The sequence below is a fragment of the Pieris rapae genome, chromosome 15 (assembly GCF_905147795.1).
Source record: "Pieris rapae chromosome 15, ilPieRapa1.1, whole genome shotgun sequence".
Lineage (NCBI taxonomy): Eukaryota > Metazoa > Arthropoda > Insecta > Lepidoptera > Pieridae > Pieris > Pieris rapae.
This window is the reverse complement of record NC_059523.1, coordinates 6,748,158-6,762,216: the sequence shown is the minus strand read 5'-3', so window position 1 is coordinate 6,762,216 and position 14,059 is coordinate 6,748,158. Positions and strand designations below refer to the sequence as shown.

General features: G+C 31.4%; 2 protein-coding genes across 5 annotated transcripts in view; both read right to left on the bottom strand.

The window, feature by feature from the left end:
• Window positions 1-7,855, bottom strand: part of LOC110996742 — a 72,048-nt gene extending 64,193 nt beyond the window's left edge. For all 4 annotated transcript variants that reach the window (XR_002600299.2, XR_002600300.2, XM_022264563.2 and 1 more), the window contains exon 1: window positions 7,498-7,855. Coding sequence is in view for 2 of the 4 variants with exons in the window: in XM_022264563.2 (XP_022120255.2) it covers window positions 7,498-7,560 (63 nt within the window). In the remaining 2 variants the exon portion in view is untranslated. The remainder of the gene's footprint in view (window positions 1-7,497) is intronic.
• A 1,991-nt stretch (window positions 7,856-9,846) lies between these two features.
• LOC110996741 (WW domain-containing oxidoreductase) lies at window positions 9,847-12,898 on the bottom strand. Its single transcript, XM_045631277.1, has 7 exons — window positions 12,763-12,898; window positions 12,402-12,639; window positions 11,715-11,983; window positions 10,966-11,145; window positions 10,779-10,893; window positions 10,392-10,532; window positions 9,847-10,165 (listed from the first exon to the last, which is right to left on the bottom strand). The coding sequence occupies exons 1-7, from the start codon at window positions 12,852-12,854 to the stop codon at window positions 9,941-9,943; spliced, it is 1,260 nt and encodes a 419-aa protein (XP_045487233.1). The 5' UTR covers window positions 12,855-12,898; the 3' UTR covers window positions 9,847-9,940.
• Between the last annotated feature and the right edge of the window lie 1,161 nt (window positions 12,899-14,059).

Genomic DNA, 14,059 nt, shown 5'->3' with positions numbered 1-14,059 from the left:
ACTTTAGTAATTATATAATTTTTATTCTATTTATATATCCCTTTCAAAGCATTTTGGATCTTATACTTATTGTGATATATGATCCTTAATAAAATTTATTTTAGGTGAGTCATTTTTATTTTAGATATTAGTTTTGTAATTGTACAGCATTATTTAGTTTAATTTTACATAATCAGAAAATTATATTTTTGATAGTTAAGTATTTAGGACATGTAACATCCAAAAAGGTTTAAAAAACTTATTGTGACTGACAGAGTGGAGGGCTCTATAATAATACATCTATCGGTACTTAAAACAAAACAGATGTAAGCCATTGCTATAAGACCAACGTTGAATCGTATTACAGGGATATCACATTAAAAACCGCTACATAGAATACACCTCGATGAATATTGGTTACACCACTCAAGTTCAAGTTACTTCAGATAATCTAGACTGAAAATTGGAACGTTCTAGATCTCCATGTTGATTTGCGTTACATTTGTAGCTTGACGAATGTTTGCTATATATATTATATTATTATTATTCTGTTGATTAAAAAAAATATCTAACAGAGCTATAAGTGCCTGCATGTTTCTCTAGGGTGTATGTTATTATAATTATATTATAATTGTTACGCCATGGCTATCGAACTATTTAATCACCTTCCTAGAAGTTATAGATCACTGCCGTGTAATGCTTTGTAGGAGGTGAGATATTGTGGGAAAGTAGTTAGACCAATGTTTAGACAAAAATTATTAATAACTTATTTAAAGAAAAACACTTTTTTAACGGATTATAGATATGTATTATTATATTTAAACTTATAATTATTTGTACATAATTTTAAATTTAAACCGACGTTTCGCGTAAATTTAAAATTATGTACAAATAATTATAAGTTTAAATATAATAATACATATCTATAATCCGTTAAAAAAGTGTTTTTCTTTAAATGTGTAAAAGTTATGTAAATAAAAGACAATACTAATAACTTATTATTGACATTATGATAATAAGGGCCTGTTTCACAATGTATGGATAATTGCCAAATAGCTATGCAACACATAAATTATTCGAAAGATAAAAGTTCCAAATAAGATACTTCGAATTTCATGACGTATAGCGCTATCTGACAGTCGTGAAACGCAAAAATACTATTTATCATACCAATAAGTAACAAATAGCTTATTTGGAACTTATCCGGACATTGTGAAACAGACCCTTAATATGACATTTGCATGCCTATTTTTATGTGGCAGACTGTGCGGTTTTATTAATAATTAATCAAACTAAAAGTGTAGGTACTTTTACACTTTTTTTGCAAGCTAACGATTTATTATAATTAATTTACTTACCTTAAAAATACAAACACACATTATAAAAGAGAATAATTTAACATTGATAAACCGCAGGGCACTTATGAACTAAAATAAACACTAAGCTGGTTTCAAAAAATTGCTGTAATGAATATGATTATAATGTAATATAAAATTTGTGATGACTGTGAATGAATGGGTTTTCCAATGTTGACTTATTCACATCAATGGACTTTCGCTACAAGTATTCAGGAGTGTGGTTGAGCCTTTAAAAAGTATTAAAGTCGATAAATATACTCTGTAAAATTAGATTTCTAGTTTATCGTTGAGTTGTTTAGGCCGCTGAGACCACTTAACAGTGATCTTGATAGGCGTGATAAAATCGACAGATTCAGATAACATCGCCGATTATGCAATACATTTCTATTTCAACTTGTTGTTAGCAGTAAGAAAAACTTGATGGCTTATACGATTAATTGTGTTATCATTAATGAATAAAAAAGCTACAATTTCTTTTTTTCTCAGATAGACAAAAGAGTTTCAATATATATAAAAATATAAGAAATCTTGACTAATAGCAGTCACGCAAATAATTTACACATCATGACCAAAGACAATAAGGTTTATAATCTAGTTTGTGATATAATTTATGATTCTGTAACAATATACAACTTTTACTATGCGAACTGGCACGCCTACAGTGTCAAGTTTTATGTCACGACAACAGCTTTGTCGGACACTCAACTTGCAGACATGAACTCATAAGTGCACTATTGCAACAGCTCAAAGGGCTTGTCTATATAATTTCAAGAGAAAAATCTTCTATCGACTGTACAATTTTTTTAAGGAATCTCGCTGTTGGCCTTAAGGGCCTTTACAGCTCAGCACGGACTGTTTGGACGAGCTTAGTTCGGCCTGAAAGGGCGGGTTTCCCGCGACTCGCGCAGGGCGTCTCCTATGAGATTCGAACTTCGGCTTGGTCCGTCGCGAGAGCGCGATTGTTCAAGTGTCTAAGAGGCACTTATAAGGAGGTGCGAAACACGATCACTTTTGTAACTTATACGACAACGACTATGCCAATTCGCATGTTGGTGTAAGTATTTGGTATTTTATTTAAAAATATGTTTTGCTTAGAGGAACGATTAGTTCGATTATCAGGGTATTTTCTATAAAAATATTAATATAGATTTTTGGTAAATGCATATATGCAGTTTTAATTAAAACATTTACTTAACCAACAATAAACAATTACTTAATTTTAGGGTCCTTAATTCTATCAGTCAGAAGCATTCCTGATGCCTAGACGCCATTACTCCACGTTTTACATACAAAGTTAATTATACCATTATTTTTAAAAATATTCTCTTAAGAAATTCTAAGCCTGGAGAAGAATTTCCTGACTGTATATGGGTTTATATACGATTATATAAGTTATCGTTAATTTTATTTAATGAAGACCATTAAATAAAATTGAGAGATATAGAGAGATGGCTTTGACATTGAAGTTTAAAATGATAAAACAATTTACATATAAAATGCTAATCACATTCAGATTATAATCACAATGTCTTATGTTGAATTCCTTAACATTAGGCCTTTGTAATTATAAGCAACGCAATAACTCCGTGGTAGGGATAAGCATTACTTAAAACCTGCAGGCTTTTTAATTTCAAGGTCAAAATTCGCGATTGCCTGAAGGTGAACGCTTGCCTACTGTCGATGATGTAACGCTTAAAAACTATCATAATTACACGTTTAAAGGATCACTCGGGTTCTAATGTAACGCAGAACATCAATGTTACACTCACCCTCCTCCGTACACAGCAAGCGTAATCTGTGCAGAAAAAACCAATCCAGCGCAAATTTCTAAACGGGTCACCGAACACACCGCAATGTTTGTTAGGCATCCCCTTTATTAGGCACTGACGTAATTAAATCCTTGTCATAAATATATTAATCTTTGCTCACACCGTGTCATAAATCAAATGGTAAGTTATGTCGCTCGTCAGGTCGTGACGAGAGGCCGGACTAAGTAGCGTGACGAGGAAATGTGGGTAACCGTTTAGAAATCAGTTTTCGCTCTTTTTCGATCACCGTATACAGCGTCCGTCAGAACATCTGACGGAATTTGGTTATATAAATGAATACCATAAAAATATTATTTACCACAGTATATAAACGTCAAGATTTAATTGTATTAGAATTGTAAAAGACTTATTAAATGACCAATGAAAATACCTGTTAATCTACTCATACATATATATCAATAGAATAGAAATAATCTAATAAAACGAATCGTCACATTATATACTCTGACATATGTAAAATTACATTTGAAACCAGTTTCTCTACATTACAATTTATTTCGTTCAAGTGTAGATCTTATGTATGTCCCATGCAAAAGGACTCGACGTGTAATACAAGAAAAACGATAGATTACAATTAATACACACAGTACATCATAGTCTGCTTTTTATGAATACAAATTGCATAAGACATAAATGCTCAAGCCGCCAGAGTTTTCTCATACTGCGTGTTCATAATTTGTATGATTACAAAAGTTCTAATACATTACAAACAGCTAGTTATTACTTTCTCCTTACCTAACTGGCCACCTGTTATTTAAATGCTATCAATTTATGAAAATTATCGTTACTACTGTTCTAAGACACTACTAGTCTAAGACAAATCATAATTATATTTCGTAACTCGAATTCGACTCGGGTAGCGAATAAATTTAACCATGTCAAAACTAATAAATATGTTTATTATCAACTTTATGGTCTGAACATATTTTATGAGTGAAAAGTGTTAGAGACGAAATAATTCCATCAAAGTATTGGTATATCATATAAAAAACCTTATCTTATATATAAAATTCTCGTGTCGCGGTGTTTGTGGTTAAACTCCTCCGAAACGGCTTTCCCGATTCTCGTGAAATTGGGTAGGTCTGAGAATCAGACAACATCTATTTTTCTTCCCCCTAAATGTTAAGGATAATCCGCCCCTAAATTTTCTTTTCAATTTTAGATTTAAAAAAAATTATGATACAACATTAGTAATACATATAACCCTGAATTTTCAACCCCTATTTTTTATTTCATTATTAAAAACTTATGTTGTGAACTCTGAGGTTTATACAGAGAAAAATTCACAGAACAACCTAAAAAGATTTTATTCCGGAAAACCGAGCAGTCTCTGTGATAGCATAGCAAAATGTTCCGTGTTGGTATGTACTAAACAGGTAGGCTCGGTAAAATCTCATTAAGGAGAAACGAAGTTCGCGGGGGCAGCTAGTAACCTTATAAAAAACCTACTTATATGTATCTAGTTCCAAAACGTAACAATTATTAAATACTTTTGTAAGATTAGCTGAGCAGGCCGACCGAGTTTTAAGACTTAGGTTAAGGACTCTCGAAGTAGTTTGCATCCGCGGCCGCCGTGGTCAATCACATTTTACAACTAGATCTCGAAGCTGAATTCTTCTTTCTGTGAACTCACATAAATTTCACTATCGATACACTAAGAATTACTCTTTAAACATTTTAGACAGCTGACAACTGGGCCTTATTCTCAAGAGAACATTTCAACGGCTTGATGGAAACCCTGACTCGAATTAGTATAGTTACATTCATCGCTCTGAAAATGGTATCGTCCATTGAAAATCTAATGAGGACATAGATGCCGCAACTTCAAACGTCAATGCACTTGCGGTCAGAAACATGAATTACAAGAAAATATGACGCCTAAATTATCACTACCCTTATTCGTAAGGTAGGTATTGTATTTATTTATTTTGTTTTTGATTATTGATTATTTTGTCCTTATTGTTTTCGTGGCTTTAAATACAGCTAAAAGAGATACATATATTCTCTGAACATAAGAAAAACTCGTATAATCTATTGCAGTCTAATTCTAAGACAGTGATTTAAAAAGTACGAATATTAGCCAGCATTTGTAATGAGGCAATTCAACATCATATTACGGTTGCATAAAAGACATTATGGTTTAATGTAAAATACAATTTTCACATAACCCAATACGTGTGACATAAAAAGTGTGTTGTAAGCCACTGGTGTAAAGAAACGGTTACATAATATATTTTATTTTCTAAAATGTTCATTTCATTCATCATTCATCCATGCGAATTTATATTTTTCGATTTTGATAATATATTCCAAATTAGGATTATTGAAGATCTGTCCTACATTCCATCGAGCATTTTACGACAGTGAACATAACTTCAAATAATAACAGATTTCACGCAAACACCAGCCGGCACCAGGTACGAGTTCGCCTTGAACATGCAACCTTCGTTGGTATGAATTTAATGTTACTGTATGTAATAGAAACTATTTAAAAACTTGTACTACAGTCGCAGTAATATTATCGCTATACGTTCCCGACCTACAGTGAAAACCATATTCGCAATATCTTATGTCTGATACGGAGAATTGGCAATACTGTTGACACTTCATTTTAACTTGCAAGATAACTCCCCGATCCTATTACTGCTGAATTTCTAAACTCAACTGAACACACCTATTATATTCTGCATTTTATAAGCATTTTGTATTGTGAAAATATTATATGTAAATCCTATTCGACGAATCAAACCCCTTGGCACGATAAGGCTTTGTGCAAGCCAAATAATTAACTGCGCTGTCACTACAAATTATTTACGTAACAGTCGCCTTCAAGTCCAACAACAATGAACAAATTAGCGTTTTTGAATATAGATAATATAATTTCACGTTTTGTAGAAACGTGAGAGACTAAGAAAGAATTAATACCTCATAAATTATTATTATTTCGCACAAATTAAATTGTGTCAGATGCCTACTCCACATCGTATTGTTTACGTGGGATCGAGCCACTTATTGTTCATACCAGTGAATTGTTGATAAAATAGAAAATGGTGAACAATGAATGTTATTTTTTAACTTCCCGCGTTGAAACACGGAATCGATGCGAATTTCGCGCATAATTACTGATTTCAATCACATGCATGCGGCATAAGGTAACAGTACATATGGTTAAAGGACTTTTTCATTTTATATTACTTATATATATAAATACCTAAAATATGTTCAAAAAAACCTGACCAGCATTCTATAGGGTTTATAGGGTATTTTTTTATCTTTAACAGTACTGAATTACTTTTGCCATCAGGCTTAATGAAGTACTAAAAAATTGCTAAAAATACTAACATAGTTCTTGAGAACAATTTCTGTTCTATGGATTTCTGTGATTTGATTTCATGATTTCGCAGATTTGAAATCTCCGAAATCATGAAATAAAAAAAAATATTAGGCAAAAAAAAGTAAAGCAACACTTTCTTCTAATTGTCTATATGTATAAAAATTTGAGTGTGGCGAACCCAATAACAATTTTTATAGCACATATTGCTCAACATAAATATCCTTTTTTGTCTCTGCATGGAAAAATCTATAAATATTGACTGTAATGAATGAATAAAGCTTCTTTTGTCAGTCTTCTTTATACTTATTAAGTTGTCTTATATGTAATAAAAAAATATATTACATAGCAAGCATTAAAAAATATATACTTATGTATATTTAATAAAATTATTAAATAATCTTAAAAGAAGTTAGAATTTAGAGATCCTTAAATTAGATTAGTTATTATAAACTTAACTATTAAAAGTAATTAACCTTTATATAACAAAAGTAGATATAACAATTATATTATAAGCAAAAAAAGTATCTTAAGCTGCAAAATTATACCTATATGTATAATATTATAAATATACACAATAGTCAAAATAAACTATGTCTATACTTGTCATATAAAAAAAAGTTTCAACCTGTTACTTAAATTAAATTTTCACACAACTTTTAAATGTCTGCAACAGCCTATAATTTTAATTTAGTTTATATTTTACAGACATTGTTGTTTAATTATACTAGTTAGATAGGATATACATTATATTCATAGGAATAACATGTTTGAAATGGGTGATATTCCATATTTAACCAACTTAAAATGCCATACATTTCAATTAAAAGTTTTAAAAGTAGAATAATAGATATGGAATGTAGTTCGTTTTTATATTATCTATAGAGAAGTGATGAATACCGTCTGTGACCAAACTATGCAAAAGATACACCCTCAATAATTTAAAATTAGATACTTCCATACAGAAGGTGTAAATAACGTAATTGATTGATACACTTACCGCATTATAGTTGAAATCCGGAGCTCCAGGAGGAAAGTATTCCCTATTGATTTTGTCGCTCATTCTTACTTTTTCACTAATAAACAAATTCACATAGTTTTATTACTAGAATACATTACAGAAATTTCATTTCGAGATATCATTGACACTTGGGAGCGTCCGGAGCAACATCTTTGTTGTTACTTTGGCTAGAACTATAGATCAATGGGAAATTAGAATATATAGAAGATTGTATCACTTCGAAATTGATTCTATTTTATAAACAAAATAACAATTATAAAGCCTAATTGAAATATAATTTTCTGTTTTCTAGATACTGAGAAGAAAACGATACTTTTTAGCACTTGTCAATGCACTGTCATTGTTCCTATGTCAGTCATGATGATAATGACAGTATCACAAATAGTATTTTTTTTTTTCAATTAATCCTTAGTGGGAAAGGCAAAGGACTTTAGTCCATACAGCCAAGTCTTATTTTTGTCACAAATACTAATACATTCGTGACAGTTGACTTCAGATGTGATACCTATATTCAGTTATATAGTCCGCGCCACGACTCATTGCCGACGGGAACCCTGGAACTAAATTAGACATCTCCGCCCAGTGTTGCCAACTTAGTGGATATTCCACTAGATCTGGTGGTTTAGTTTGTTTCATTCAGTGATAGTGAAATTCAAGACACATCTGATAGCGATCCTGACATTATGGAACTAAACCACGATGACCATACTTATTATAAAAAAATCTGGTAATGAATTAAACATTGATGAAAAGTCCATAATTTTTTTTTATAAATCTTAATTTTTATCTATGCCTTATTTATGTTATGTTGGGGTAAAATTCGTCTAGCACTAGCAACATCTTAGTACACCACACTAGCGCCGCGTCCATCGGCAATGAGTGGTGGCGCGGACTCTATAGGATATATTGAATATTCTATTAATAGATAATATAGGTGAAAACTATAAAGTATCACGAAAAGCATTCACGTTGGACAATATCATGTATGAAAATAAACAACACTTTATAACTGTCAGAAAATGATAAAATCATTGTTGACATTGACTTTACTGGTCGAAGGCTAAAGATGAAAACTGAATACTGATTTGATCCATGGGGGCTTAGTCAAGATATCTTAAGAGTAGTGTAAGTAGACAATCGCCCACCCCAGGGGCTTAGACAAGATGCCTTTACATCACATTACAAAATGACAGTTAGTATCAACAAATCTTAATATATATATTTCTTGTGTGCGTGTGTATGTGACTGAACTCCTCCTAAACGACTGGACCAATTTTGATGAAATTTTTTGTGTGTGTTCGTGGAGATTCGAGAATGGTTTAGATTCACAATTTTGTCCGCTGGACAATGTTTTTTTTAATTAATTAGTAGTTGTTGATTTTGGAATGTTTTACATTGGATCCGACAGACGGCGCTACCATCGCACTATCAAATTTTAAATAATATTCGAATTTTAATTTTAGTCTGTCCTCACAGTTAGCGCTGCGATCAAATTAAAAAAAGTTTTGTTATCATTGTGTTATTGTAGACCATGTGCTGGATCGTTAGATATTGTCATAACATTTGAATAATAATTTTCATCAAAATGGTCCAGAATGTTTTAGCTTATTAAAAAAAGTTTGAAATTTTCAAATTAAAGACGTATAGACAGGACAACGTCTGTCGGATCCGCTAGTTTTCATATAAATTTTGTTTTCAACTTTCTTCACACACTACTTTTATGGCATCTTGATTCTTGACCAAGCCTCCAGCTCCCAGCCCAACATTCAACAATACCATGGGGCTAAGTCGACTGATTCGATAATTTAGAACAAAATACAAATACTGCCGGAACCGAAATCGTTCTTTGGCAACAACAAAGAACAAGAAACGCGAATAAAAGTTTAGAATAAAAATATTTATCTTAACGAGACCTCAAGTTTGTCGTAAAAAATTAGGTTATGATAACGATTATTTTAAACAACGAAAACGTAAAGGAACTTCATCGTCAAGTAAACTTGGGAATCAGGTAAACGAAAGACAATATCTAATCGCAAACTCCACGTCGATCATCACTTTAGTAATAAGAAAATATACGTTCGGTCCACAGCAGCTTCGCTAAGTGCTTAGTTTGATTTTCCTAATGGACCTGAAACTACGCTGAGAAACATCACTTTAAATCGACGATTTATAATGGTATAATAAATCCATTTCAATTTCAAAAACATTGTAAGGACACTGCAATACATAATGAAATTGAACTAAGGCCATTCACCATACCATTCCTTTATTTAAATATAATTCCACTAAATCCTGTAGACAGAAAAACAATAAGTAAAAATACCCAAATTCATTAACATAAATATATAATTTCAGTCATAATATAATATAAGTTACAACTTAGTATTATCATTAACAATAGAAATATTTTATTGCAAGTAAATTAAGATTTTGAACAACAATATTTATCTAAATATGGTTGTATATCATCTACACCCATACGCTGCTGGACCATCTTAAGGGATATGGAAAAAACTTCATTTTGTATTTCTTTGTCTCGGGCCAATGTTGACTCTTCACAATAGAAACAGTTATTAAAGTACAAGCCTGTTACTCCTTCTAACTCAGCAGCTGTTGCTACGTAGACAGTAGTTGCAGCTGCTTGTTGCTAAAATAAATCATTTATCGGATTTTTAATTTGTGGTGGTATGTGGTATAATCATAAAATTGCATAATGTAATTCTTGTTTGTATAGTTTACAACAAACTATCTATTTGCTTGTTTGCATTTTGTCAATCCAAGGTTCAAGTGGAGAGAACTATATACAATCATTTGTATATACTGCAACTTTGGTGTCAGAGCCAAATAAAGTGAATAAATATTTATAAACTTACCAATGACTTTGTAAAGGGACGAACTAAAAAGAATAGTAGATTATAGAGCCACCAACTCTTGCAGAGGTTTGTTGACACCATGTTTCCAGGGTGGAGTGAATTTACCAATATTCCTTTGTCTTTCCATTCTTCACTTAGAACCTGAAAAGCAAGCCATAATATATGAACAATTTAAATTAATTTCTTAAACTTTATTTTAATTTATGAAGATGGTAATATAATATATACAATTTAAAAAAATCATAAAGAGTTAACAAATTTAAATGATTAAAAAAATTCTATAAAAACAAATTAACAAAATTATCAAATAATTTTCAAGTTTACTATTGAAAATAAACCTGTGAACTTTATATAATTAAAATAAAATCAATTTTACACCTAACTTACTTTAGCTGTAATAACATTATATAATTTAGAATTATTGTATGCTATCATTGCACTGAACCATTCCTTCGGAGAAGACAGATTTTGATTTACAAATACATTCTTTAAATTTGCCATCCTGAAAAAAGTTATATGATATACATAATGGTAGTATGGTAATCAGCTATGCATGATTTTTTTTCAAAAATACCTGTGTGATTCAGAAGATACAAAGACAACTCGCGATTTCTTCTTCAATAATGGTTCTAGTAAGAGTGCCAGATACATATGACTTAAATGATTAACTTGTATTGTCTTGTCAATTTTGTCTTCTGTCTCTTCATATGCATGACCAAAAATCCCAGCATTTAATATCAACATGTCCAAGTGGCTGCAAAAAAAAATGTATCATTTCTGCTCAACTGATAGATAGGCCATAAATACTGATATGGCCTTATTGCTGTTAATATATAATAAAGAAAACTATAGACATATTAATATTGTTCTAACCATACATTTGAGTTTGGTGAGTATGGGAGTCATATTATTACTCTTATTGATATTGTTTAATTACTAAGTACAAAAAAAAGAAAGTCACAAAGAGTATCCATTAGGGTCGAGTTGGGAGGCGTTAAACACAAGGTTTCCTATGAAGCAGTTTGTTTTAGCAGACACCTCAAAGCCTCAAAGGTTTGAGCAAAGATTATAGGAGAAGGGCCAAAGCCAGGCACAATCGAAAATTAAAACAATTAAGCAGAACAAAATGAAGCAATAAATTGGCAGTCATTCAGATACTGTCCGGCCACTTTTTAGTTAGCTTTTTGCTATATCTGCCTAAACCAACCTGCCACCATTGTGCGTATATATCGTTGATGACGCGCTCAAAATTATTCTCTTAATGCATACAAGTACCCATTTACATATTATGTATTTAGGTATGTTAAATAAATACTAACTTACTCAGAAAACACTGCCTTTACCGCCAAGGCACATTTCTTTACACTGTTTAAGGACATCAAATCTAAATGTATTGCTTTCAAATTATCCTCTGACACATTTGTTTCCTTAATGATTTCTTCTATTGCTTTCTTTGTTGCTTCCATATTTCTATTAGCAAGTAAGACATTACACCCATGCCTTGCCAGTGACTTGGCAGTTTCATACCCAATACCAGCATTACAGCCTGTTATAAGAGCATATTTTCCAGATAGATCTACTCCATGTAGTATCTGAAAGGATTAATAAATGGTTTTGTTATAAAGATTATTTTAGTCTCATATCTTACATTTTTTTTAATAAGACTATGAGTTGGACATCAGCATTGATTAAATAAAATAGAGATTTTTCTACTGGCTATCAGTTAGTCACTTACCAAATAATGTTAATGATCACTAAGCATGTTTGAATACTTGAGACAGACAGTTAAAATATACATTCATTATCATACATCAAAAAGGGTAAGTCATAATCTCCTTAATTTTATGGATAATTGAAAATACTAAATAAACAATTATTTACATCAATTGACAATTTTTATGGCTCAATGACGGAGACAAATAATCCATAATATATATGTGCTAAGAGTAGATAAACATTAATAGTACATTTCTACCTAGAATAAATATAAATATTCAATTCTGTACACACCTGATAAGCTGTTGAGGAACTATCAAATCTTTGACGGAAGTCATTAATATGCTTCTTTTCCTCTTTAGCAAAAGCTAATCTTGGATCAACTAAAGTGGTGTTTCCTGTTTCTTTATGTTCATACACAGCTTGACCATCCTCATCTGTCTTTTTTGACCAACCGAAAGGCAAATCTTTAGGTATAACTTTTTTTCTGCCCGTTCGAGGATGAGTCCACTGAATTTTTTTATTGCAAGAACTGAAATTATACATGATATTACTTATAATTATTTCATGTTTATAATTAGGTGCCTTATATACTAAAACTGTATCAATAATATAAACACGATTGAGAAAAAAATTTACCCCATTACGGACTTACTTAACATAATAAACATTTCCATCTTCAGTAGATTTTTCTTCCCAACCAGAGGGAAGATCATCTTCACTGTCGGAGTCTATTACGTGATGCATTAATAATTTCTTATAAAATAATTATAAAATAATTTTATGTAGAGAAATAAAACCTTGTTTTATTACATGTGTAATTAAATTAATAATATTAATAACACAACTCTTTTTAGTGTTTATGGCCTGGTAGCTAGATTTTACTATCGACCATAGATAAGTAATAAGTTATTTTATATGGGTTAGCTTAAATAAGTACATACTATCTGTAAACTAAAATTGAAAATTCCCAGAAATACAGGAAAGTTTTTAGTTAATCTTAAAATAGATCGCCGTATTACAAAACGGCTCTGTTTTTGAAAACAACTAGCCGTAATGTAATACGGCGGATTATACAATACGGCTGCGACAGATATATTACATATGCATAAGCCGTGCCACCATAAATTATTGGTGTAATTATTGCAGGAAAACTATAGTTACTTTTATAGAGTAATTTATTAAAATTGATTACATGTTAACTGTTAAATTAATATTTATTTACATATAAACTAGATCTTGGTTAAGTCCGCTTTTATGACAACATCGATTCAGTCAAACTCAACTGATGTATTACTAGTCTGTACTCTGTTGTAACCCTAGAGTGTTATTTTAAACCAGTAGCCGCTGAGGGAGAGCACTGAGCAACGCCCCCTGTATTTCTCGTAGCGCCGGAGATGTTAAAAAAAATATTATCGCGTCAACTGTTACCGGGTTTTTTCCAGATAAAACAACAACAATAAAAAAGGTAAGGTTAGGTTAAGTATCATTTATTTTTAACCCTACACCTGCTCCTCCCCCCCCCCCCATTCACAACCCCTAATAATGGCGATGTATTTTTAAATTTTTTCGCAGAGCAAAACGGGTGCAGAACCCCCCTGATGGGTGATAATGTAAATTGAAAACAACACGGAGGGAAGAGCAGCTCCAACCGCCGTGGTCCTCATCGTAATTAGAAGCAATTTACATATTATAACAACAAATAAAAAGGATAAATATCTGCGATTGCACACGGTTAGGGAAATAAGGGGGCTTAGTCAAGATGCCTTAACTGTAGTGTATGTAGAAAGTCGAAAACTAAATATGTCGACACGAACTGTCATTTTTATAGAGGAAAATTATTTTATTTGAAGAAGTAAATTTAAACATATTCATATACCTATGGATTTAAAATTTCCACATTCTATTTCCTATGTTGAAATATATCACGTGAGTATTTTTTAACAGACTGT

Excerpts from the sequence above, each read along its gene's own strand:
- LOC110996741 (XM_045631277.1), bottom strand. The coding sequence starts at position 12,854 with ATGCATCACGTAATAGACTCCGACAGTGAAGATGATCTTCCCTCTGGT. Across the intron at positions 11,146-11,714 it reads GTAAAGGCAGTGTTTTCTGA|CCACTTGGACATGTTGATAT; the intron begins GTAAGTTAGTAT and ends TTTTTTTTGCAG. Across the intron at positions 10,894-10,965 it reads GTATCTTCTGAATCACACAG|GATGGCAAATTTAAAGAATG; the intron begins GTATTTTTGAAA and ends AACTTTTTTCAG.